General features: G+C 42.2%; 1 protein-coding gene across 1 annotated transcript in view; it reads right to left on the bottom strand.

Moving 5' to 3' along the window:
• Positions 1-5791: 5791 nt before the first annotated feature.
• The window catches only part of DNER (delta/notch like EGF repeat containing), a 298336-nt gene continuing 280587 nt past the window's right edge, over positions 5792-23540 (bottom strand). The window contains 2 exon segments of the mRNA XM_075068501.1: positions 5792-6897; positions 18077-18323. Coding sequence (XP_074924602.1) covers positions 6786-6897; positions 18077-18323 — 359 coding nt within the window. The 3' untranslated portion in view covers positions 5792-6785.

Below are 23540 nucleotides of genomic sequence, written 5' to 3'. Positions count from 1 at the left end.
TTCACTGTCTCTTGGGGTGGCAAAAAAGCCGGAGCCAGCCCTGGTTCCATGATACAAAGAAATCTGAGGATGAACAGGACTATGTCTAAGACAGACCAGAATCTCAAAGGCACTCTGAATGACACGGGACAGTCTAAAAAGGTGGCAAAATAGCTCCCCTCACACTTAAGGCTGATACAATAACACAAGCAAGGAGTGGCTATTTCATTTCACTGAAACATGCCCTAATGGAGCAACATTCAGATGTGCTGGATTTAGTCTCCATCAAGGTCCCAATGTTATTGAAAGAAAAAAATTTGTGTTGCCTGAGCTATGTTGTCTGCGCAGGCATTTCTCAGCAAAGACCTGCTGGAGAAAGGCCAAGGTTTTTCCATAAATGAAGATGAGACAGCAGTAAAACCTCGCACCTGTAATCTCTGAGAGTGATCTTACTGAACTGAACTGACTCCTTCCTGGTGTATCTTAGGACCAGATTTTTAAAGGCATTTAGGCACCTAAAGATGCAGAGAGGTGCCTAGGGGGATTTTCAAAAGTACCTTACTCCCACTGATTTCAATGGGAGTTAGGTGCCTACTCACAACAGCCAGTGGAAACTCCATGTAGTAGCTCCATGGGTGTCACTGGAGTTACCTACAATTTACACCAGTGTCAATGGCAGAAGAATCAAACTTGTAGCATTTCCATGTGTTAACTCAGACACGGATTCTGATTAGATTTGACTAATCTTGGAGAAACAAGGTGGGTGAAGTAGTATCTTTTATTGGCCCAACTTCTATTGGTGAAAGAGACAAACTTCCAAGTTACATAGAGCTCTTCTTCAGGTCTAATCTTGGCGGGGAGTGGTCAGGACCTGATTCCAATCACTCGCAAATCACCCTGGAGTAAAAATCCTTAAGCCTGAGGCCACTCAGAGCCTGTTGGTTAGTCTAATAATAAGGAAACGTTAAGAGAAATGAACAGCATTTACAGAGACTTTTATCTCACCCAGATACTTCTCTAGAGTCCCAGTAAGTTCTGAAGCAATTCCACAGCACCCACCACCCTTCCGCTTAGTTAGTGTCCCCCAGAACAGTGGCTGGGCTGAGGCAAATTGCTATTTGATAGCAATGTAGATAGAAATGTAAACAGGCATTATTTGTGTTCTACTCACAGCAGTGCTATATCCTGCTGCTCACAGGCTGTTACTGCACATTTTCAGTTACATGTACATGCTCTACTCTTTTTAATATTGCAACATGTTTTGAAAACACCCCTCATTTAATATAAAAGCAAGGGTGAGAGGTAGCTCTTAGCATGTCAACTACCTTGGACAGGTAATGGCTAGTCTGTGCATACCGCATGCAGCTCAGAGTAAGGGACAATGGCAAGCTACACCTCCCCTTGGAAATGCTCAGTGAGATAGTTTGCCTCAGGGAGGCAGCATTCTTCCTCATTTTGGGGTCGGGGGGGTGCGCTTGGCCCTTCAAGGGCTGTTTACTCCCCACCCCTGGGAGTAGTCCCAGAATCGTGCAAGGGTTGCAACTGCAGCTGGCCCTCACATGGCCCATGCAAGGGAAGGGCAAAGGCTCCTTATGTCTCATACCATAATTCAGTACATACAGTTAGATAACCTCAGTATTTAAACAGCCAAAGTATTTCCTGTAGTAAATACAGACCTGTGCCAGGGCAGACTGCGGCTATGGAGATAATCTCATTTATTTACTTTAGGCAAAACTGGGGCATGAACAGGGGCCACCGCCGTTTATTTTAATGTGGGTCCTTTAGAACTGTGTTTAAGTATCACAGCTAGTATATGGCCAGTGTGCTCATCTGTTTTGCCTGCACCTCCTCTTTTTTCACTTGCATTCTGCATAGGAGAAAATCTACAAGTTCCATTTTGTTTAGGCACTTCACCATTTTGTTTGTGAATAGTTGTTTGTCCATCACGTTGGTGCCCTTCTTTTTGAGACTATTGGTGCCTTTCTCCCTCCGAGGTGGGAAAAGAGCGAGGGTCACTTGGTGCATGTTCAGCCTAGTACCAAGAGAACAAAAAGACTGCAGCACCTGAGAGGAGGGGCTATCATTCCTGGTGGCAGCACAATGCATGTCCTAGCCAAGACTTTGAGGGATCTACAGAAGATTCAAACTCCTGTTTCACCTGCGTCCGAGGATTTGTTGTACCTGGTCCATGAAGTCCATTGTCGTGGGTCCGTTCCTCTGAACCTGGTGTAGTGTATCTGTACCTTACCTGTGGCAAATTTTTGTTCTGTGGGTTCAGGACCTTGACTTCATGTCACTTTGTTAAGCCAACCTGTATCTGAATATCCTTTGTTTACTGGGGTATTCAGGTACAGGTTGTTAAATAAATCAATCAGTTTCATAGTTAAGCCTGTCTGTAGTTTCTCAATGATAGTTGCAGGTTGGGGGAAACGAATCTGCTGAGTGGGACTTTAAGGTGTGGAACTTAGGGCACATCCAGTTAACTACTTACAAAATATAAGTAGAGTGTATTCCTGGATAACATCTGCTGCAATTATTCCACCCACAGGGATGAGGCTACATACTGCATTCCTCCCTGTGTATTGTGGTTGGTCATACGCAGTATAAAGACTAAGGTCATGTCTATACGTACATCACTGCAGTGGTGTAGCTGTACCGATGCAGCTGTGAGTGTCTGGTGAAGATGCCCTATGCCAATGGGAAAGCACCATGGGGGGAAGGGATAGCTCAGTGGTTTGAGCCTTGGCTTGCTAAGCCCAGGGTTGTGAATTCAATCCTTTGAGGGGAGGGGAAAGAAAAAACAATAAAAACCCCACCCCCACATAGTACTTGGTCCTGCTAGTGAAGGCAGGGGACTGGACTCAATGACCTTTCAAGGTCCCTTCTAGTTCTATAAGATAGGCATATCTCCGTGTATATGTTAAGCATAATAAAACCACCTCCACAAGCAGCAGAAGCTATGTTGGTGAGAGAAGTTCTCCCACTGACATAGCACTGTGCACACAAGCACCTATGTTGGTGTAACTTATGTCCCTTGGGGGGGGTTCACAACCAAGTGACACAAATTATGCCAATAAAGGCTGTAGTGTAAACAGTCAAACTGGACTTGAGCCTGTGTCAGTGTGTATGTATTAAGCTATGTACTGAATACAAATGTCTCAACACCCAATGAAGTGGGTAAAAATGATACAGTTGGGGGAAAAACAAGCCCAGGTATATTTCCCTTTATTTATGCAAGTGGAAAACAAATGTGGGCAGAATTCAGAGTGTGTGTCAAAGTAAGGGGAGCGGGTTCAGAGTACACTCAAGGATCTGCATGTTGAGATGGCCTGGAGCAGCACATACAGTATGTTTCCCTCTGTACATGGTGGATTTGCAATAGGAAACCTGTGGAAAAGTTACCACTTCTTCAGAGTAGCATTAACCTGCTCTTGCTTTGTGGATATTACCAGCGCACTTCCCCAGCCTCATGTTTTTCCTCAGAAGAGCATGACCAGGCATACAGAGTGGTTAAGTCACAAGCCCATATCAGCACCAGAGTTTGGATGAGAATTCTGGAAGGGTTTCTGCTCTCTAGGTCTCTGGTCAGTTTGGAAGGCTGTGCAGCCCCTCACAAATGTTTCTGAAATGCAGAGATGTGTACAGCACAACTATAATATGCTGTTGGAGTTTAATAAAATAAATGGAAAGAAGCAATTTCCAAAGCATATCATGAACAGCACAGGATGATTTACAGAAGCGAGAGGCTCCATGTTCACAGAAAGATAGCGCCTCGCAAATTATTTATCTTTCAGATCAGTCACTCGAGAGAGATACGGAATCGTTTAGAATCATTACCAAGGAATGATTTGCATGCATAGAGGCTATTCCTCATTGCAACATCTCCCTTGTAAAATACAGATGATTGAGGGATCATGCTACTTAAATAATAGAAAGTTGCTTGTTTCCATACTCTCATATAGATTCTCAGATAGTATCTTAATTCCTGAAATAATAAAATATTGGCTAAGAACTATTATTTCCTTTATATTTGTTTAGTAAATCATCTAAAAATCAAATACCCTCTAAAAGGGTCTGATGGTTCACTAGATAATTTTAGGGGAATGGAACATAAAAGCTGCCTCTCCACTAGCCTTTGGAGAGCACTGCTTCTGCCAGCGTCTTCCACTTGGAACTCCCCATCGAAGAGGACCTCCAAACCATGCAGGGAGGAGACAAACAAGGAATTGGAGACTCTGTACGTATGCAAAAAAAGGTAGCCAAACATCTGCCCAGTTCTTATGTGCAAACTGTTATTTGCAATATATAATTGTGCATGCACAATTTCACTTCCAAACTCAGAAGTTGGTTTTAGATTAGGGTCATTAGGTCTCTTTCTGAAAGTTACTGGCTTGGCCAAAATTCAGTAAAATCTATTTTATTACAGAGGAGTTTGGATTTTTAAGATGTTTGGCATTTATATAACTCAAATAGTTTTGGTTTATTAACATGCAGATTTACAGTTTAGTTGCTCCTAACAATGACTACCTACTTAGTTCATTTAGAATACAAGTTATGCTGTTTCATTTTAGCAGAGAGAACTGACACTCACAACATGCTGTTTTGTTTTGCTATTGGAAGTGGATACAACAGCCTTAAAGGCTGGATACAACAGCCTTAAAAATGTGACTTGCTTCTGCTGTATTTACTCTTTGCCATTTTTAATTTTTGGACTAAAATGTAATTTGTACATTTAAATCACAAAACCCCTTGCATTTTAATAACATTTCCAGCCTGACTCACCATGTTCTGCCTGTACATTAGTGTAAGATGCATAAAATAGCTTGGATCTCTTCCAATAGTTGCAACTGTAAACAGTAATAGCAAGGAATTTACAATTAAGAGTAACATACCAGATGTGCTCCAACCACTAGTAAAGATATTAACAAGGGTCAGTTACATCTGCCTTCTCGATTCTTTATATTTTATTTGTCTTTAAGGGCAAATTCTGGAACCAGCCTCAGCTGCTGAGCTCTGGGGATCTCTGTGTTAGTTGAGGTGGGTGAAAAAATCCCCTGGGCTGCAGTTGCCCACACACAACCAGTGGTGCTGTCCCTTTGTGGGATACGCCTACTAGTCAGCGGGCCATACCCTCTTGGATGAACCTACTAGCTGGTGCAAGAGCACTGACAATTCCCCAGAGTCTTCCTTCCTTGCAAGGGGGAGTTGGGATAGAGATTCACCTACATTCTATGCTCCCATGCAGCACCCAGTTAGCAGAGGGCAGAATTTTCTCTTGATTTACCTGAACATAATTTGGAGGCCAGTGATTTTTTTTCTCACTGTTCACAGAAGTGAGAAACTAACAGCACTGGCTGAAGGCAGACATTGAACCGGCATTGTACACAGCACCTTTCTCCAGGCAGTTATGCCAATCCCTCTCAATCCTGATGTGGATACGTTGCCATGCCAATAATAGGCTTCTCTTAAATGCAGAATGAAAATCATGCTGAGTCCTATAACTACACGTTTCTGTGAGTACCCGTGTGGAATGAATTGGAGGACTGGGGCCTAGATTATGCATTGTATTCATTTTGCTTTTGAAATGTTAAATTTTAATTTCTAGAAGTGACAAGTCTATTTCACAGTAGCTTTTGAAGTTTCAAAATTCAATTATGTGTATTCATGCACTGGCCCGGGATATGGGATATCTAAGTTCAAGTCCCTGACTGAGAGCAGAGAAAGAGAGAGAATGAACCTGACTCAGGTCCTTCCAAATTTAGAGACTTTGTGTAACCTGAAATGTAGGAAAATGACCAGATCAGATGCAACCTTGACTTGATAACATTTATTTAATATTCTCTGAAATATGCAAGAATTGGAAGAAGCACATAAGCAATCAAATGCAGCCACAGAAAAACCATACTGTGTATAAATAAGATGCACTATGAGAAATACACAATATTGAATGAAACAGTACTGTACATTAATAACCTTTGAGAAACAAACAACTCAAACTATAGGCTTAGTTTACTCACTATATAAAAACCTTGACTTTTAAAGAAAAATATAGATTCAATCCAATCCTAGGGCCAGAGCCTGTACCCACTGAAGTCGATGGCAGTTTTGCCACTGATTTCAATGAGTTCACGATCAGGTCCTTAGTTTGCCTCCACAGGCACTTTAATTATATATTATTTTTACAAGGCCTAGCTTGAATACTGTTACAAAAATGACAAAAACATCAACTCAAAAGTATGTGTCAGCAACTTCCAGAAAAATAATGCAGAAATAAGTTATCTATCCATGCACAGAATAAGGCAAAAGCTAATTCATTCAGGTTAGGAATAATAAATTTTACTAATTTCTTTTTCACAACACAAACATTTTAGACTTTTTTTTTAAATTAATGGATATATTATGCATCATATTATTTTCACTTTTCCCTATCTCTACTGAGAAAGCTGGCACTGAGATGTCAAAAAGGAACTGTTCATTGATTAAGCTTACTGTATTCTGTTCTGTAACAACCACAGAATTTCATCTGGTTTTATTAATAGTGTCTACCATGAAAAAGCACACACTATTATAAACTAACAATTTATAGAGTTGAAGGTACATTAAAATGTAATCCATGAATTTCAAACACTCAGTTTTAAAATATTTTTTCAGACTAAAAGCTGCAGAAAATTCGTTCTTAAATATTCTACAGAAAATTCTGGAACATCTAACATTTTAAATTTCTCACACTTCCTTCTTCTTAAAAATATTTAAATTAATTTAGTAGCTCATCCTTTGGAAAAATAATCCGAAAAAGATACAGTTGATTACAAATCTTTTGTTTTAATTAGCGTGACCAAAGGTTTGTCATCGGGGCTGTAATCTTCATAAGCAATGGGAGTTGCATCATACATTGCAGGTCGTGATTTCTTTCCAAACCTAAAAGAATAAAACAAAAGGCTTTGGTGATAAACAGAAGTACATACATGTTAATTGTAATAATCCACTGATTCATGGCTCCCTGTCAGAAAAATCTTTAGGGGAAAACTGTAGATTCTAAACCATATTGCAATATTTCTTGCAATCAACAGTAAAAACACAGAAGGAATGTTTGAACTATATGGATTCCAGAAACCAAACCCTAAAGAGAGGAAGGAACAGATTCTGCACCCCAAGTCACTGGAGGTTTTACCACTGAATTCAACAGAATCAAAGTCAGATACTAAAAGTGAAATCCTAGCTCTGGTGAAATCAGCGGAGAAGCACCCACTGACTACAATGGGCCCAGAATTTCACTTTAAGAGAGTAGCCCTTCCAAACAACATTGAGGTTCCCTGATGTCATTTGACACAGTTATCACACATTGTTCATTGTTATTTTTTCTTCATACTTGCCATCTATAGATCAAACTATATAGTCAGGTTGACTTGTGAGCTGGCAGACCAAGTGTCAAATAATTCAGCTGATACAGTTTTGCTGACTAGCTATATCCATTAGAGAGGCAGGTTGAAACTGCAAAGATTCTATAAAAAATTGGAATGCCGATAAACATTAATGCCTTTTAGGGCATCACTCTCACAAACACTTATTAAAATGTTAGGCAAAAAATGTGCTGTAGATATGACGTGATCCTAGAAAAAATGCCTTCAGAAATAGTTGCAAGTAACTGTAGGAGCTTTAAATAAACAAATAGAATCATAGGGATAAAGTGATAGAAAAGACCTCAAGTCTATTTTCCTTACACGGCTCCACCACATAAGACTCTGACAGTGAACTAGAAGGCCTCTCAATTAATATACAAGGAATTCCTCTAATTTTAGATTCCCATTTAGTTCCCTTCATGCATACGAAATGTTAGCTCTACTGAAAAAAACAAGGTGGTAGAGATATTATTTTTTATTGGACCAACTTCTATTGGTGGAAGGGGCAAACTTTCAAGCTTCACAGAGTTCTTCCTTCAGTCTGTCTTCACTAACCTAAGCTAGTCATGCTAGTCTAAGTTTGTGACTTAGAAATTGTGATATTTTGCAGAAATTATTTAGGCTAAAACAAAAACCAATCCTGTATTGTTTAAAGAATTGTATACAAATTACTTCATGGCTGTTTTTGGTGAATTGCACCAACCAAGATGGGTGGAAATCCTATAATTTGAATGATGCAAATCTCATGCAAGGAAAATACTCCAACTCTCAGCAAGCCTAGACCAAAAAACTTGTTTTGACTTTATGATTGACAGCTTTCTTCCATACTGTATACAAAGTTAAACATATTTAGGCCACTAACTTCATCAAGGATGAATCTATGCTTTAGTTGATATTCGAAGATCCGTGGGATGAAGCACTCTTATGGCACGTTACTGATCAGTACGCTAAAGATGAATTTCTGAACCATCCGTTTCTCTTTCATTTTCAGGGGGAGTTAAAGATGCAAATCTCTTCATAGGTATGAAAGAAGATGAAAACTCTCTGGCAATTTATGGTGACATCCTATCCTTTTTTGATAGAAGCACACTGCGGGTGCTGAGAACATACTCCCGGTTGCACACCTTGTACAATACAAGATCCATTCTCTTGTGAAGGTCAGGGCGGGCCACGGTTGACTAGCACATGCTAAGACAAGACCACACCACCTATACTAATTGTTTATGGCCTGGATGAGCCTTCTAGCTTATAGACCACATGCCTTTGATCATCCAGTTCAGACACCAGTTTCTGCTTATAACGCTATAGCTAGTTAATGCATTACTTAGAGGTCTCAAAATGTAACTATAAATGGGGAATCATCATGGAGCAGGTGTGCTTCTAGTGGAGTCCTGCAGGGATCAGCTTTTGGTTCTATGCCATTTAACATTTTTATCAATGATTTGGAAGAAAACAAAATCATCACCAACGAAGTTTGCAGATGACAAAAAAGATTGGGGGAGTGGTAAATAATGAAGAAAACGGGTCTCAAACAGAGTGATCTGAATCAGTTGGTAAACTGGGTGCAAGCAAGCAATCATCGAGATACGGGAATACTTGAATCCGCTGTTGACAGAGGAAGGCTGCCACAACAGCCACACATTTTCTAAATACCCGAAGGGGCTGCAGACAGACTGAAAGGAAGGACCATGAACTGACAGTGTTCTTGGTTGACCACAAAGCAAAGAAAATGTCTTTGTGCCGGAAGAATTGCGATGTGAAAGTAGGCATCCTTCATGTCTCCAGGATCCAGGGAGGGAATAATGATGGCCAAGGTGACCATGCGGAACTTCAACTTTACCACGAATTTGTTGAGTCCGCACAGTCTAGGATAGGTCGTAGCCCACTCTTTGGCTTGGGGATTAGGAAGTAACAGGAGTAAAACCCCCTGCCGCTTAGTTCCCTTGGAACCTCCTCAATCTCTCCCATGGTTAAGAGCATCTGCAGTTCTCGTATAAGGAGTTGCTCATGAGAAGGGTCCCTGAAGAGGGACGGAGAGGGAGGGAAGGGACAAAGAAAATTGGAGAGAATATCCCCTTTCCACTGTGAGAAAACCCAACGATCCATAGTTATAAGTGACCCTTCAAAAGTTTTGCTTAGGGACTGCCAAGGGTTTGGATTGGCCCTGGTTCTGCCTGGGCTGGGGGTTAGAGGACCTCCTTCTGCCACCATGGCCCTGCCTCCTATAAAAATCCTGCCTCAGTCGAGGGGGGTGGAATACGGTCATTGAGGCTGGGGCTTAAATGGTTTTTGCTGGGTAGCTGGTGTGTGCATGCCTAATGACTTCATTATGGCCCTTGAATCTTTAAGCCTTCAGAGCCTTGAATCTGTCTTCTGAGAAAACAGGCCTTCACCCTAGAATGGAAGGTCCTGTAATGTCTGCTGAAGCTCTGGTGGAAGGACAGTCCCTTGCAGCTAGGCAATATGCCACATTGCAATCCCTGAAGAAAGGGTGCAAGTGGCGGAGTCTGCGGTGTCTAACGAAGCCTGCAATGAGGTCCACGCCACCGTTTTGCCCTTTTCCAGTAGGGCTCCAAACTCCTCGCGGGACTCTGGTGGAACCAGCTCCTTGAACTTCTGCATGGAGCTCCAAGAATTATAGTTGTAATGGCTCTGAAGCACCTGCTGGTTTGCGATCCTGAGCTGGAGTCCTCCCGCAGAGTAGACTTTGCGTCTGAATAGATCAAGGCATGTGGCCGCCTTTGATCTGGGCGCAGGTGCCTGTTGTCCATGACGCTCCTTTTCATTCACTGAGGCCACTACCAGTGAACATGGCTGTGGATGGTTGAACAAATAGTCATACTCCTTAGAGGGGATATAGTACTTTCGTTCCATCCCTTTAGCTGTCAGCGGAATGGACGCGGGCGTCTGCCAGATTGTTCTGGCTGTGTTTTCAATTGTTCGAATGATCAGTAGGCTACCCTGGATGGAGCCTCTGTTGACAAGATGTCAACCACTGGGTCCTCCACCTCTATAACTTCCTCCACTGAGAGGTTCATGTTATGTGCCATCCTACATAAGAGGTCCTGGTGGGCATGGAGGTCTATTGGAGGTGGACCTGAAGTGACTGTTCCCGCTACTGCCTCATCCGGCGAGGAAGAGGCCATGGGAGGAAGAGGATTGTGTAGGGCCTCTTGCTCAGTTGTGACTTGTGGATCAGGACCAGCTGCCTCTGTGGCAGGGCCAGACACGGGCGTTGGGAGGGGTTCCAGGGACAGGAAGGACATCCTTGTGTCCTCCATACCACCAGGAATAGGGCGGCTGACTGTGGCCTCTGGCACTCGCAGCTCAGAAGGGGCTGAGCAAGATGCCCTGGAAGGAATACCTTGGGCCTGCTGGTATGCCCAAAGAGTCCAAAAGAGCCATTGAGTAGATACTTGCACAGGACCTTGTCACTGCATCTGCCAGTGGCCAGCCCCAGGGTCCAGGTAGACGTGGTCCAAACGACGGTGGTCCGAGATATGGGACCCTGCGTCCGATCCCGTCGAATGAGAGGCAGAATGTGCTGGTTCACAACAATGTGATAAGGATCGGTGCTGTGAGGGTAGAGAGTGGCACTGTAATGTCGGGGAGTGGTGCCAGGACCAAGATCGATGCTGAGGTCTAGACTGGTGTTGGGATCTGGACCTTGTCGGTGACAACGACCACCGACGGGAACAGCATCTGGACCTGGACCTGGACCTGGACCTGCTCCTTGATGGAAACTGGTATTCAAAACAGGAGCTGTGCCGGGAGTTCTAACAGTGCCACAAGTACGACCGGTGACGTGAGTACAACCTGCGCTGCAGAGGATAGTGGTGTGAGGACTGCAAGCAACGCCGAGAACGGGAGCGGTGCTGTGGCTTGGTTGATGGTGCTGGTGGATGGATAAGGGCTGGTTTGCCTCTTGAAGGTATCACTCGGATCGGTGCTGAAGACTTGGGCTGTTGAGGCGATGCTGAGACAGTCATGGCAATCAGATCTCTTGCGGCTGCAAAGGTATCTGGTGTAGAAGGAAGCTGGACCTCGACCACGCTGCGATGTGGGGAGTCCAGGTGCACCGGACTCAATGGCTCCACCCTTGGTGCCAGAGTCAACGGTGTTGAAATCGGCATTTACCCTCCTGGTTGCTCCTCTATGGGATGTGGCGCTGACGGCAGGTCCAGGGAGGCTGGTGGCTGTTGAGATGGGCCAACCTTTTCCGGTCTATGGTGCCGCTTTTGACCAGGCGAGTGGGAGCAGTGCCGGACTGATGGCGGCTGTGGTGCTGGGGAACACTGGTGACACAGGTCTCTATCAGAGTCCAACTGCAGTGTACTTCCTACAGGTGTCGCCGGGACGCTGTGCGCCGAAGTGCTCGGTGCTGGGTCTTGGTGCGGCGCTGGAGGTTGAGGGCTAAAAGATGCCTCCGTGAGGAGCTGTTGCAGATGAAAGTCTTGCTCCTTTTTAGTCTAGGGCTGGAAACCCTTGCAGATCCTCCACTTCTCGGTCTGAGGAGATTCCCCCAGACACTTCACGCAAGGGGTGTGAGGGTCGCCCGTAGGCATGGGCTTGGAGCAGTATGTGCAGGGTTTAAAGCCCGGAGTCTTGGGCATGGGCCCAAGCTACCAGTGGGAAGGAGGGAAGATCCCTACCAATCCACTAGAACTATTTACATTATAACTATATGAAAAACTATATAAAACTCTATAACTACACTAACTATAAACTACTCACACTGTTAAGAGGAAAAACGCTAGGGAGATTGGAAAGCGGCAAAGCTGAGCTCCACAGTTCCAACGACCATCACAGGCGGTAAGAAGAAACTGAGGGGGCACTGGTTCAGATGGAGTATATATCCAGTGCCATAAGGGCGCCACTCCAGGGGGTTCCACGGCTGACCCACTGGGTATTTCTAGGGTAAAAATTCTCTGATGATTGTGCATTCGGCACGCATACCTAATTGGAATGGATATGAGCAAGCACTCGAAGAACTATAATGTTATAGTAATAGTTCCCCACTTTTTGCACACTGAATCAGGGGTGCTGGAACAATTTGTATAGTGGGGATGCTGAGAGCCATTGAACTGTAAACTGTAAAGCTTGTATATAAGAGAAACCATTTCAAGCCAGCACACCTAGTTCCAGCACCTATGCACAGAATGGTCAAGAGATGCGTTCTAAATCCCTTTCCCCACTTAGCACACCTGTGCAGCATAGGACTAGATCTGATACGCTGATCTGGATATTTGCACTTAGAATTGTTCATCCCCTACTAAAGGGGATCATTAAATGTGATCTGTCCCTCTTGTACTTGATCTTTACCAATCAGTCACAACCTAATAGACACGTGTAAGGGCTGGGACAAAACCAGATGAAAGACCCTGACACAGTAGATGGGAAAAATGAAAAGAATCTTGAGTACAAAAATTTCTATTGACTATTTTATGTGACAGGAGTCTACTATTCCCTGTACACATACCTGCTATTGATTCTAAAAAAAATTACACACTGTAAAAATACACCCTTCATTTGACATTCACCCACACATATATATAAAGAATATCAAGGCCTACATATTCCAAAGTGAGTAGTGATTGTGTGTCCAAACTGTGACACGTTAAGGAGGACCTGATTTTCAGAAAGCGCTGAGAACCTGTTCTTTAAAAACAGGCCCCTTTAATGTGTCTCAAGTTGAACACCTAAAATAAGTCACTTTTGAAAACGTAGGCCTTGGTGGTCTCTATGTACATGTCTGTGTAAAAGACAACTGTGAAATGGTGATTCCTCCCCTGTGCTGAGTGCACCAATTTATACTGCTTTCTGTCCTTCTGAAACAGAAATAAAGACTGAAGTCTGTACACTAAATCTTAGAAAAATACCAGCTTGGCAGCTATAGAGTAGATTTTTATATAGCATCAAATGATTTATTTCTCATTTTCGTTTTTTGGCAGCACACAAATATTATTTGTAATCCAACATTTCTTTTCATTGACATTAACTAGAATATATTTCACAAAGGTGCAAATAAAAATCCTTTTTATTTACAGTTTCTGGCATTCTCTCTTTTTCTTAACCACTGAATGCGGGCTTCAAAAAGCGGTATGAACTCAGCCCCAATCTAAAGGCTTTTTTATGAGCTCATTCACCTTGACTCTCACTGGTTTTACTAAAAGGCCTTCCTTGGCATTATGCAGAGATTAATTCAGAGCAGGCCACATAGGTAAAGGAAAGACCTCCAACAAAGAGTCCAGGTCTCAAGATTTGAAAAGTCTGACAGCAGCACTGTTTCACCGTTTCTATCACATCAATCAACAACTTGCAGTGAAAATAGTTTGTCAAGGTGAATGAGCTTATAAAAAAGCCTTTAGACAGGGGCACTGAACCATAAAGTGCCCTCGGCCCACTCCTGGGGCTGGAGAAGCAGTTACCTCACCAGGCACCTTCCTCTCTACCCCTAAAGATGGTGGTGGGGGAGTGAACATCCAGTATCCCTTGAAGATAAAGGAGAAGAAGAAAGATTGCAGCCACCATGCAACCCCCTCCCCACCCAAGATAAGATCAAAGGAAGAGGAGGCCCTACAACCTGGAGTCCCTAGGCTTCCAGTGCAGGAGATGCTAGCCAGGGTAGGGAAGAAAGCCCCAAGAAAGGGGATGAGCAATACTTGGGACACTCCAAACACTGTTCTTAAACATTCAGCTGCTAAGAACAGCACCAAACAGCTGGAGCAATTTTTATGTGGGTCGCATATCCCTGCTGTGTACAAGGCCTCAGGATTCTCTTTAAATGTCACCAATGCCCGCTGCTTCTTATATCTGGGAAAACACTGTGGCACAAAAAATGAACAATGCAAAAAATATGGCCACTAACCACACCACTGCTAAATCATCCTTTTGCCTGGCATACTAATGGTTCCACTTATCCAAGGAAGGTGGATGAGAGTAAATACTCTTTCCATTCTCTAACCAGGGGCAGGAAAGGGGCATAGCCAGAGTACATAAGAACATAACATAAGAATGGCCTTACTGGGTCAGACCAAAGGTCCATCTAGCCCAGTATCCTCTCTTCCGACAGTAGCCAATGGCAGGTGCCCCAGAGGGAATGAACAGGACAGTAATCATCAAGTGATCCATCCCATTGTTCATTCCCAGATTCTGGCAAGCAGAGGCTAGGGACACCATTCCTGTCTATCCTGGCTAATAGCCATTGATGGATCTATCCTCCATGAATTTATCTAGTTCTTCTTTGAACCCTGTTATGGTCTTGGCCTTCACAACATCCTCTGGCAAGGAGTTCCACAGGTTGACTGTGTGTTGTGTGAAGAAATACTTCCTTTTATTTGTTTTAAACCTGATGCCTATTAATATCATTTGGTGACTCCTAGTTCTTGTGTTATGAGAAGTAGTAAACATTAATCTATTTTCTCTACATCAGTCATGATGTTATAGAACTGAATCATAACTCCTTTAGTCATCTCTTTTCCAAGCTGAAAAGTCCCAGTCTTATTAATCTCTCCTCATACGGAAGCCATTTCATACCCCTAATAATTTTTGTTGTCCTTTTCTGAACCTTTTCCAATTCCAATATATCTTTTTTGAGATGGGCCAACCACATCTGCACACAGTATTCAAGATGTGGGTGTACCATGGATTTATAGAGAGGCAACATGATATTTTCTGTCCTATTATCTATCCCTTTCTTAATTATTCCCAGCATTCTGTTTGCTTTTTGACAGCTGCTGCAGTTTTCAGAGAACTATCCACTATGGCTCCAAGATCTTTTTCTTGAGTGGTAACAGCTCATTTAGACCCCATCATTTTATACGTATAGTTGAGATTACGCTTTCCAATGTGCATTACTTTGCATTTATCAACATTTAATTTCATCTGCCATTTTGTTGCCCAATCATCCACTTTTGAGAGATCCTTTTGTAGCTCTTTGCCCTCTGCCTGGATCTTAACTATCTTTAGTAATTTTGTATCATCTGCAAATTTTGCCACCTCACTGTTTACCCCTTTTTCCAGATCGTTTACGAATATGTTGAATAGGACTGGTCCCAGAACAGATCCCTGGGGGATACCACTATTTACCTCTCTCAATTCTGAAAACTGACCATTTATACCTACCCTTTGTTTCCTATCTTTTAACCAGTTACCAATCCATGAGAGCACTTTCCCTCTTATCCTGTGGCAGCTTACTTTGCATAAGAACCTTTGGCGATGGACCTTGTCAAAGGATTTCTGACAATCTAAGTACACTATATCCACTGGATCCCCTTCGTCCACATGCTTGCTGACCCCCTCAAAGAATTCTAGCTGACTGGTGAGGCATGATTTCCCTTGATTAAAACCATGTTGACTCTTCCTCAGCAAATGATGTTCATCTATATGTCTAACACTATTTTTCTTTATTATAGTTTCAACCAGTTTGCCTGGTACTGAAGTCAGGCTTACAGGCCTGTAATTACCAGGATCACCTCTGGAGCCTTTTTTAAAAATTGGCGTCACATTAGCTATCCTCCGGTCATCTGGTACAGAAGCTGATTTAAATGATAGAATACAGACTACAGTTAGTATTTCTGCAATTTCACATCTGAGTTCCTTCAGAACTCTTGGATGAACACCATCTGGTCCTGTTGACATATTGCTGTTTAATTTATCAGTTTGTTCCAAAACCAAAGGCTTCACTTCAGCAATCCTTGACTGGTGTATGGCTCCTAGCAGGTAGTAGACAGCAGGCATAGTTGGAGCATTTTCAACAGGAAGGGCACAGTTCTAGAAAACTGCTGAGGAAAGCCCAGGCCCCAGGCAGGATAAGTGACTGTGAAAGGAAAGGTGGGGTTCTCTGGAAAGCCAGGAGCCAAGAAATAGCCATGGTGAGCAAACGAGGTAATGAGCTCCTGTCTACTTTAATCTGTGATTACTGGCAATGACTTGTGATTACTGGCACTGCTGCAGTAAATGATCACAACCGATACATGTAACTGTATCATTAACTGTTCTGTCCATTATTTGGCTTCCATTTTAGCTGCAGGCAAACACCATTTCCAGTTCTTATTTGGCTGCCTACTCAGTTATATTCAGTTTATCACACCTACTTTAAACAGCTGTTTGTTATATCAGCATAGGACAAGGGAGGGCAAACTATGGCCCGTGGGCCAGATTTGGCCCAGCAGGGCTATCAAACTGGCCCATGGGATTGCCAGCCTCATGGTGCGGCAGGGAACTGCAACCAATGGGAGCTTCGGGGGTGGTACCTGCAGGCAAGGGCAGGGTGCGATGGAGCCGCCTTCTCCACCCCACTCCCCAGAGCCACTTCCAGATATATTGGCCACTTCTGGGAGTGGTGCGGGGCCAGGGCAGACAGGGAGCCTGTGTTAGCCCTGCTGCACACCGCTACCACCCCAGAGACGCTTGAGGTAAATGGAACCGGGCCGGAGCCCGCACCCCACACCTCTCCTGTCCCCACATCCCAGTCCCCTGCCCTGAACCCCCTCCCACACTCTGCACCCCAACCCCTGCTGAGCCCCCTTCTGCACCCCGCACTCATCCTGCATCCCAATCCCTTGCCTAGAGTCTCTTCCTGCACACGACACTCACTTGCACACTCTGCACTCCCTCCCACACCCCAATCCCCTGCCCCAGCTCTACATTCATGGCCCTGCATGCCATTTCCACACCAAGATGTGGCCTTTGGGCCAAAAAGTTTGCCCAGCCCTGGCCTAGGAGCAGGATGGAAACTGATTTATAGACTAATACAATGGCCTCCCATGCTGATGGTATCAGCAAGATACCTGCCATTACTATCTCGCAAATAGCAGTTCTAAACTACACATTTTAATCTCAAGTGCATTTTACTCATCGTAGTTGGTGTGAAATGTTTTAATTATATTTCGACTGCTGCGTTGAACAAAATGCATGCAACTTTCTTTTAAAAACCTTTTCAGATTAATCTATCTTCTTCTCAAGCATCTAGCGCAATGGTATGTGACTGTCTCACAACTATTCAAGGATTTATCCTCACAATATTCTTGCGAGGCAGATAAGATTTATACCCATTTCGTGGATGGAAAAAACAGAGGCACAGAACAGGGTCACACCAGGAATCTGTGGCAGAGATGGGCACTGAACCCAGACTGCCTGAGTCCTGGTCCAATGATTTAATCACAAAACCAGATATCAACCCCTGGCATTTTGATGAATTATTTAGGAACTTTGTTTTGTTTTGCTAGGTGTGAAAATAATTTTGAAAAATATACTCAACAAAACAAATAAAAATGTTTCCAACTGCATTATTCATTATTATCCAAAGTACATGCATGATAAAGTATGGAATTTTGATATGTAGATTTAGAAATATGTAAGTATAACAAGAATAAAAACTTACCAAAAAAAAATACTTGCACAGTTCCCAAACTGAAACATCTTATTGACTAGTGTAAAGGGACAGATTGAACTCTCAGTTACACTGTGTAAATCCAAAACTCTACTGCCTTCAGTGGAGCGACACTGTTGAACTGAGACCAGAGTGTAGCCCAGATATAATGATGAGCAATTAAAATAATACTGTATTCTAATTTGGAAGCAGTACAGCCTTTATATTTGTCAATAGCAATTAGCTGATGCTGTGCTATTACACATGAATTTGAAGTAGATATAGCAAAGAGATTCCATTTACTTTCCCTTTCCCCACAACAAACCTGGCATGTCGGATAGAAGCAATTGCACTACTAAATTCACTGTCAATGCTTCTACAGTTGTAGAACTCCTCATAGGCTGGCCTGGAAGAGCCTTGGTATTCAATGCGGCTGATGCGACATATCCCCACAATCAGAATGATCAGCATAAGGACAAATGCGACACAGAGGGCTCCAATTATGATGTAGAGGGAATGACGAGGCATGTTTGTTAGACTCTCTGCCATGTGCCCAGACTTCCACTGCAGATCTGGCAATAATACATAAATAAATACAAAAATGAAATTATTATTTTATTTCCTTCCTGCTGAATAGAAATTGAGTGCATTCATTTCCAACATTTCTATATAGCCTTCTGTTTTAAAGATATTCTACTTGAAAATTATATTTTACATTTGAGGGTCAGCATGGACATAGCTGTTTTTACCATGCTGTAAATACCAGTATCACAAAATCTGAAAGAAGGTTTTGATTTTGGTTGGCCATGTAACTGCTGATTGATGACCATCAGTTGCAATGGATACAAGAACAGGGTTCTAATGACCAGCTCTGCCACTGATTTGCTCTATAACCTTGAGCAAATCACTTAACCTCTCTGTACCTCCATTTTCCCATCTGTACTTTCATAGTTTATTCATAGCTTTCAAAGTCCGAAGGGAGCATTACATCTTCTAGTTTGTTCCGCTGTATAAAACAAAGGTCACAGAATTCCACATAGCTACCCTGGCACTGAGTCTAATAACTTGTGTTTGACTGAATCATGTCTTCCAGAAAGGCATCCAGTCTTGATCTGAAGATCGAAGAGATAGAGAATACACCACTTCCCTTGATAGTTTGTCTAATGGTTTATCACCCTCACTGTTAAAAATTGATGCCTGACTTCTAATTTGAATTTGTCTGCCTTTAACTTCTTCTGCCTTTCTCGGCTAAATTAAAGCCCTGTAGTACCTGATATTTTCTCCTTATGAATGTACTTCTACACCATAATCAAATCATCTCTCAAACAGATTGAGTTCCTGTAAGTCTTTTGCTGTAAGGCATTTTCTCTCACTCTTGAATAATTTTTGTGGCTCTTTTCTGCATCCTCATTAATTTTTCAACAGCTGTTTAAAAAAATGTGTACACCAGAACTGTATCCAGTATTGGTGTCATCAAAGGCAAAATCACCTCTCTACTTCTATTCACTATTCCCCTTGTTTATACATCCAAAGATTGCATTTGCCCTTTTTGCCACATCAGTTCATGGGGGGGGGGGACGCATATTGAGTTGCTTGTCCACTATGACCCCTAAAATCCTTTTCAGAGTCACTGTTTTCCAGGATACAGTTCCCTATTCTGTAAGTATGACTTGCACTCTTAGATTTATGACTTTGCATGTGACTGTGTCAAAATACATTTTGTTTGAATGGGTCCAGCTTACCAGATAACTTTATATGACTTGCCCTGTCCTCATCATTATTTACCATTCTGCCAACATTTGTCTCATCACCAAGTATTATCAACAGTGATGTATATTTAATACCAGATCATGCTCCAGATCTTCTTGGGATCAGAGAATTGTAGGATTGGAAGGGATCTCAAGAGCCCTTGTGCTCAAGGCAGGACTAAGTATTATCTAGATCAACTCTGACAGGTGTTTGTCTAACCTGCCCTAAAAAATCTTTAGTGACAGAGATCCCACAAAAATCTCCAATGATGGAGATTCTTGCTAAAGAGCTGTGAGACACTCACTTTAATGTAGCACTTTAAAACAGACAGTTGTCACTGTTACTTCACTTGCAAAAAAAAATAAAAAATAAAAAATCACCCTTGAACACAATTAAATAATTTAAAGGACTCCTGTAGGGCAAAACAGTTGGAAATACTGGTAAAAGAGGTTCCTGTGTGGAGTAACTTTTTCATTGATTTGCGAGCATATATCCCAAAGGGTTTGCAAAAAATTAAAGACTATTAAACTATTAAGTCATTCAAGCAGTGCAATATACAGCTATAAGTAAGTAGACTGTACTTGATTACAGGCAATCCAAGTCCTGAGCATCCCATACTTTCTACCCAAAGAAGCAAAAAAGAATAGTTCTTAAATCTCAGATACACATCCCGGGAGACTACAGTTGTCTACCCTGATAAACTAAGCAGGATTCACTTGAAAAGAAAGCATTTCAGTACTCCCTGTGTGAGATCCAGATAAGGAGGTAGCATAGCCCTAGTGTATCCCACATTTGACTGATGCCTTTCAACACAAGCCTATTATTTTTGCATCAAAATATTTCCACTTCATTTCAGCTATTTAATCATCAGGAAAATCACATAAACATGACTGAGTCTCTGCATGTTTTATGTTGGGTGACTGGACTCTAAATAAATAGATTTTGTTTTATAATACAGTCAAAGATTCATTTAGAGCCAGACTGTTCCTAACCCTTACAGGAGGTACATGAGGATGAAGTGGCAGAAGGACCCACCACAATTGAAGTCCCTGTGCTCAAGGGGAAAAACTGCTCCCTTCCTTACTCCCCTGGGGTGCATGGTGCCTCAAAGGGATAAGTAGGTGAGATCCTGGCTTTAACCCCCCACACATACGGAACTAGCTGATCACATTGCAGGGAGCACCCTGGACCTAATAAAGGGGTTGCAGTACTGAGCATGCATAGGCTTGTTTATATTTGCTTTTGCACAAAACCCTGAAATTCTGATCAATCTGAACCACAAAGCATTTAATGATTTAATGTTTTTAAGGGTTTAATATTGTCATGTTCTCTGCTTGCTAGTGAATGAAATGGCCCAGCTGCGTGAAGTTATTTCAGTTTTGGAAGAGCCTCTGTTTTTGCTCCATAGCACATCTATCAGACATGCTGTTCTGTTGTGAAATATATTCAGCCAAATTCAGACCTAATATTAGCTGATACAATTTCACTGGAGGCACAGAAAACCTGATTCTGGCCCACTGTCTTCAATCTCTGGATGATAAGGATGTGAGGAATTTCTTCTGTTCTTTTTCCATAGATAAAAACCAAAAGATGCATGGCACATATTTCGCAGGTTAAGAAGAAAGTAGTGGTGACTCAAATTTATGATCTTCTCAGTTGCCACAGCAACCATGATAAGATTCAGTAAGATTGTAGATTATGACATATACATATATACTTCTAGGATTATCCTGTAAATGATTTTCTCTGAGTAATACTATCGTTTAACTTTCCTTGCTGATTATATTATCCATATCTGTAGAGTCTGAAAAGATAGTGCTGAAAGATAATGTGCAGGCACTAAGTGGTTTATAAACAGGCAATTTTATACATAGTTGCAAACTTAAATCTTACATTATCCTCATTGGCCAAGAGTATTTCATTTTAGTGGGAAATTTTTTCTCTTGTGTAACTCAGGTTGGTTGCAGTGTCCCTCTAGGATTTATTTTTAATTCCATTGTTTTTCAGTAGACACTGCTGTCACTGGGAAAGACCACAAACTGATATAATAAATGTGGGTTTCATTGGCAGGCAATTTATTTTATGCTGAATGGACAGTCTGGAAAATAATTGGAAAGTAGTTAAAGAATATAGTTTAACAGGTAGTTGAAGAACCTTAACCCTGAAATACTTGTAAAAACAATAACCCCAGTGAAATAGATAGTTGGGTCAGTTGTGAAAAAGCTGCACAGGATGTGGAGCTGCCAATTTTAGACAGACAGTTTCTCTGCAAAGGGATGAAGTAATGCACCATCTCACCAGCCTCCTTTCTGACTAAAGCAGATCATCATAAAAGGCAAAGCTGGATCAGTTTAGGAATGTGGCAGAGTTACACCACCACACTCCATCTCCTGTGAAAGTCTGGAACTCGACTTCATCACAAATTTGAGTCAGTCAAGTCAGGAGGGTGGATCAATCACATGAAGCTAGCGCTTCAATGGTGAATTTAATTTCCAGTGTGTCAGTATATAGAAACTGCTGAGGCTGTCTGATGGATGGTCTGCATGGCTCTGACAATGAGGGATGTGCTGCTGAAATGGATGCAGGTTAGTTGAGATATGAAATCAATGAGCCAAACTGAGACAATGCACAATAGGATCAACTCCAGTCAAGTCCATTGAGGCCTGGTCTACACTAGAAAATTAGGTTGGTTTAATTACACTGGTCAAGGGTATGAAAAATCCACACTCCTGAGCAGCATAATTAAGCCAGCCTAATTCCCCATGTAGACAGCACTAGGTCAATGGAAACATTCTTCCATTAACCTAGCTACTACCTCTTAGGGAGGTGGATTATCTATGCAGACAGTGTAGGCAGTGTCTATCCTGAAGCACTGCAGTGATGTCACTGTAGTGTTTTAAATGTACACAAGCCCTGAGTCATGACCATTTATACCAGGTTTGAATATGACCCTTTTCTTTTGTAGGCATACTAAGAATTGCACTTGGCCTCTAACAATTTAGCCATGACAATGCAAAGACAGAGAAGGGAGTTCCCTGAGGTACATGGCTCTTTTGAAAAGTCTGTTGAAGATCAAGTGTTTTCAATCCTATTCTGAAAAGAGATTTCTTCAGAAATCCATCCAGATTTATTTTGGTAATCCTTTACAGACAAGCTGAAATCCTGCCTCCCTACCCCTTTAAAAAAAAAGTGTTAAGTCTTTTTAAGGTTTAAATTTAATTCTGTAGATTTACAACAAGTGCTGAACTTTTTTGGTCTGTATTATAATTATCTTTGAGTGTTGTAAAGTGCCACAGTAGGATTTTCTAGGCAGGTTCCCTATAAATGACATATTATTTGCAGAGGCAAGGTGGGTGAGGTAATATCTTTTATTCGACCAACTGATGTTAGTAAAAGACATGAGCTTTCAAACTTACAAGGGCTCTTCTTCTGGTCTGGGAAAGGTAGTCAGAGTGTCACAGCTAAATACAAGATGGAACAGACCGTTTAGCATGAGGCTTTAACATGTTATAAGAGGCCATACCTCTGCAGTCATAGGACAAAGAATGGTTAGTGTGTTATAGATTGTTGCAATGAGCCACAAATCAAGTGTCTCTAGTGATTTTTAGAGTCTACAAATTTAAGCTCCCAGGCTCATCTCTTGAAGGTGGTGTGCAAGTTTTCTTTGAGCACAAGGACTAAGAGGTTAGATATGGAGTGATCTTTTCGTGAAAAATGTTTGACTGCTGCCTATAGGGTGTTTTTGTCATTTATCATTTTTTCTGTGTGAGTTCATTTGAGATTGTAGTCATTATCTTGTTTCACCCATGTAGTTGCTAAGAGGCATTTAGTGCACTGGATGAGGTACACCACATGTGATGGGCATGTGTAGGACCCAGGGATCTTAAAAGGTGTGTTGTGGGAGGTATTTATCACTGTAAATGTGGAGAAAGATGCAAAACCTGCAGACTGTTGTTATGGCTTGGTGTTGGTGGGTCTTGGTCACTGGGGAGCTTGGTTCCGACGATGGAGTTGGCAAGCTTGGAGGAGTTGTTTGAAGA

This window comes from Chelonoidis abingdonii, chromosome 8, assembly GCF_003597395.2.
Source record: "Chelonoidis abingdonii isolate Lonesome George chromosome 8, CheloAbing_2.0, whole genome shotgun sequence".
Lineage (NCBI taxonomy): Eukaryota > Metazoa > Chordata > Testudines > Testudinidae > Chelonoidis > Chelonoidis abingdonii.
Note: the sequence above shows the minus strand (reverse complement) of the source record. Positions and strands in the feature narration are given on the sequence as shown.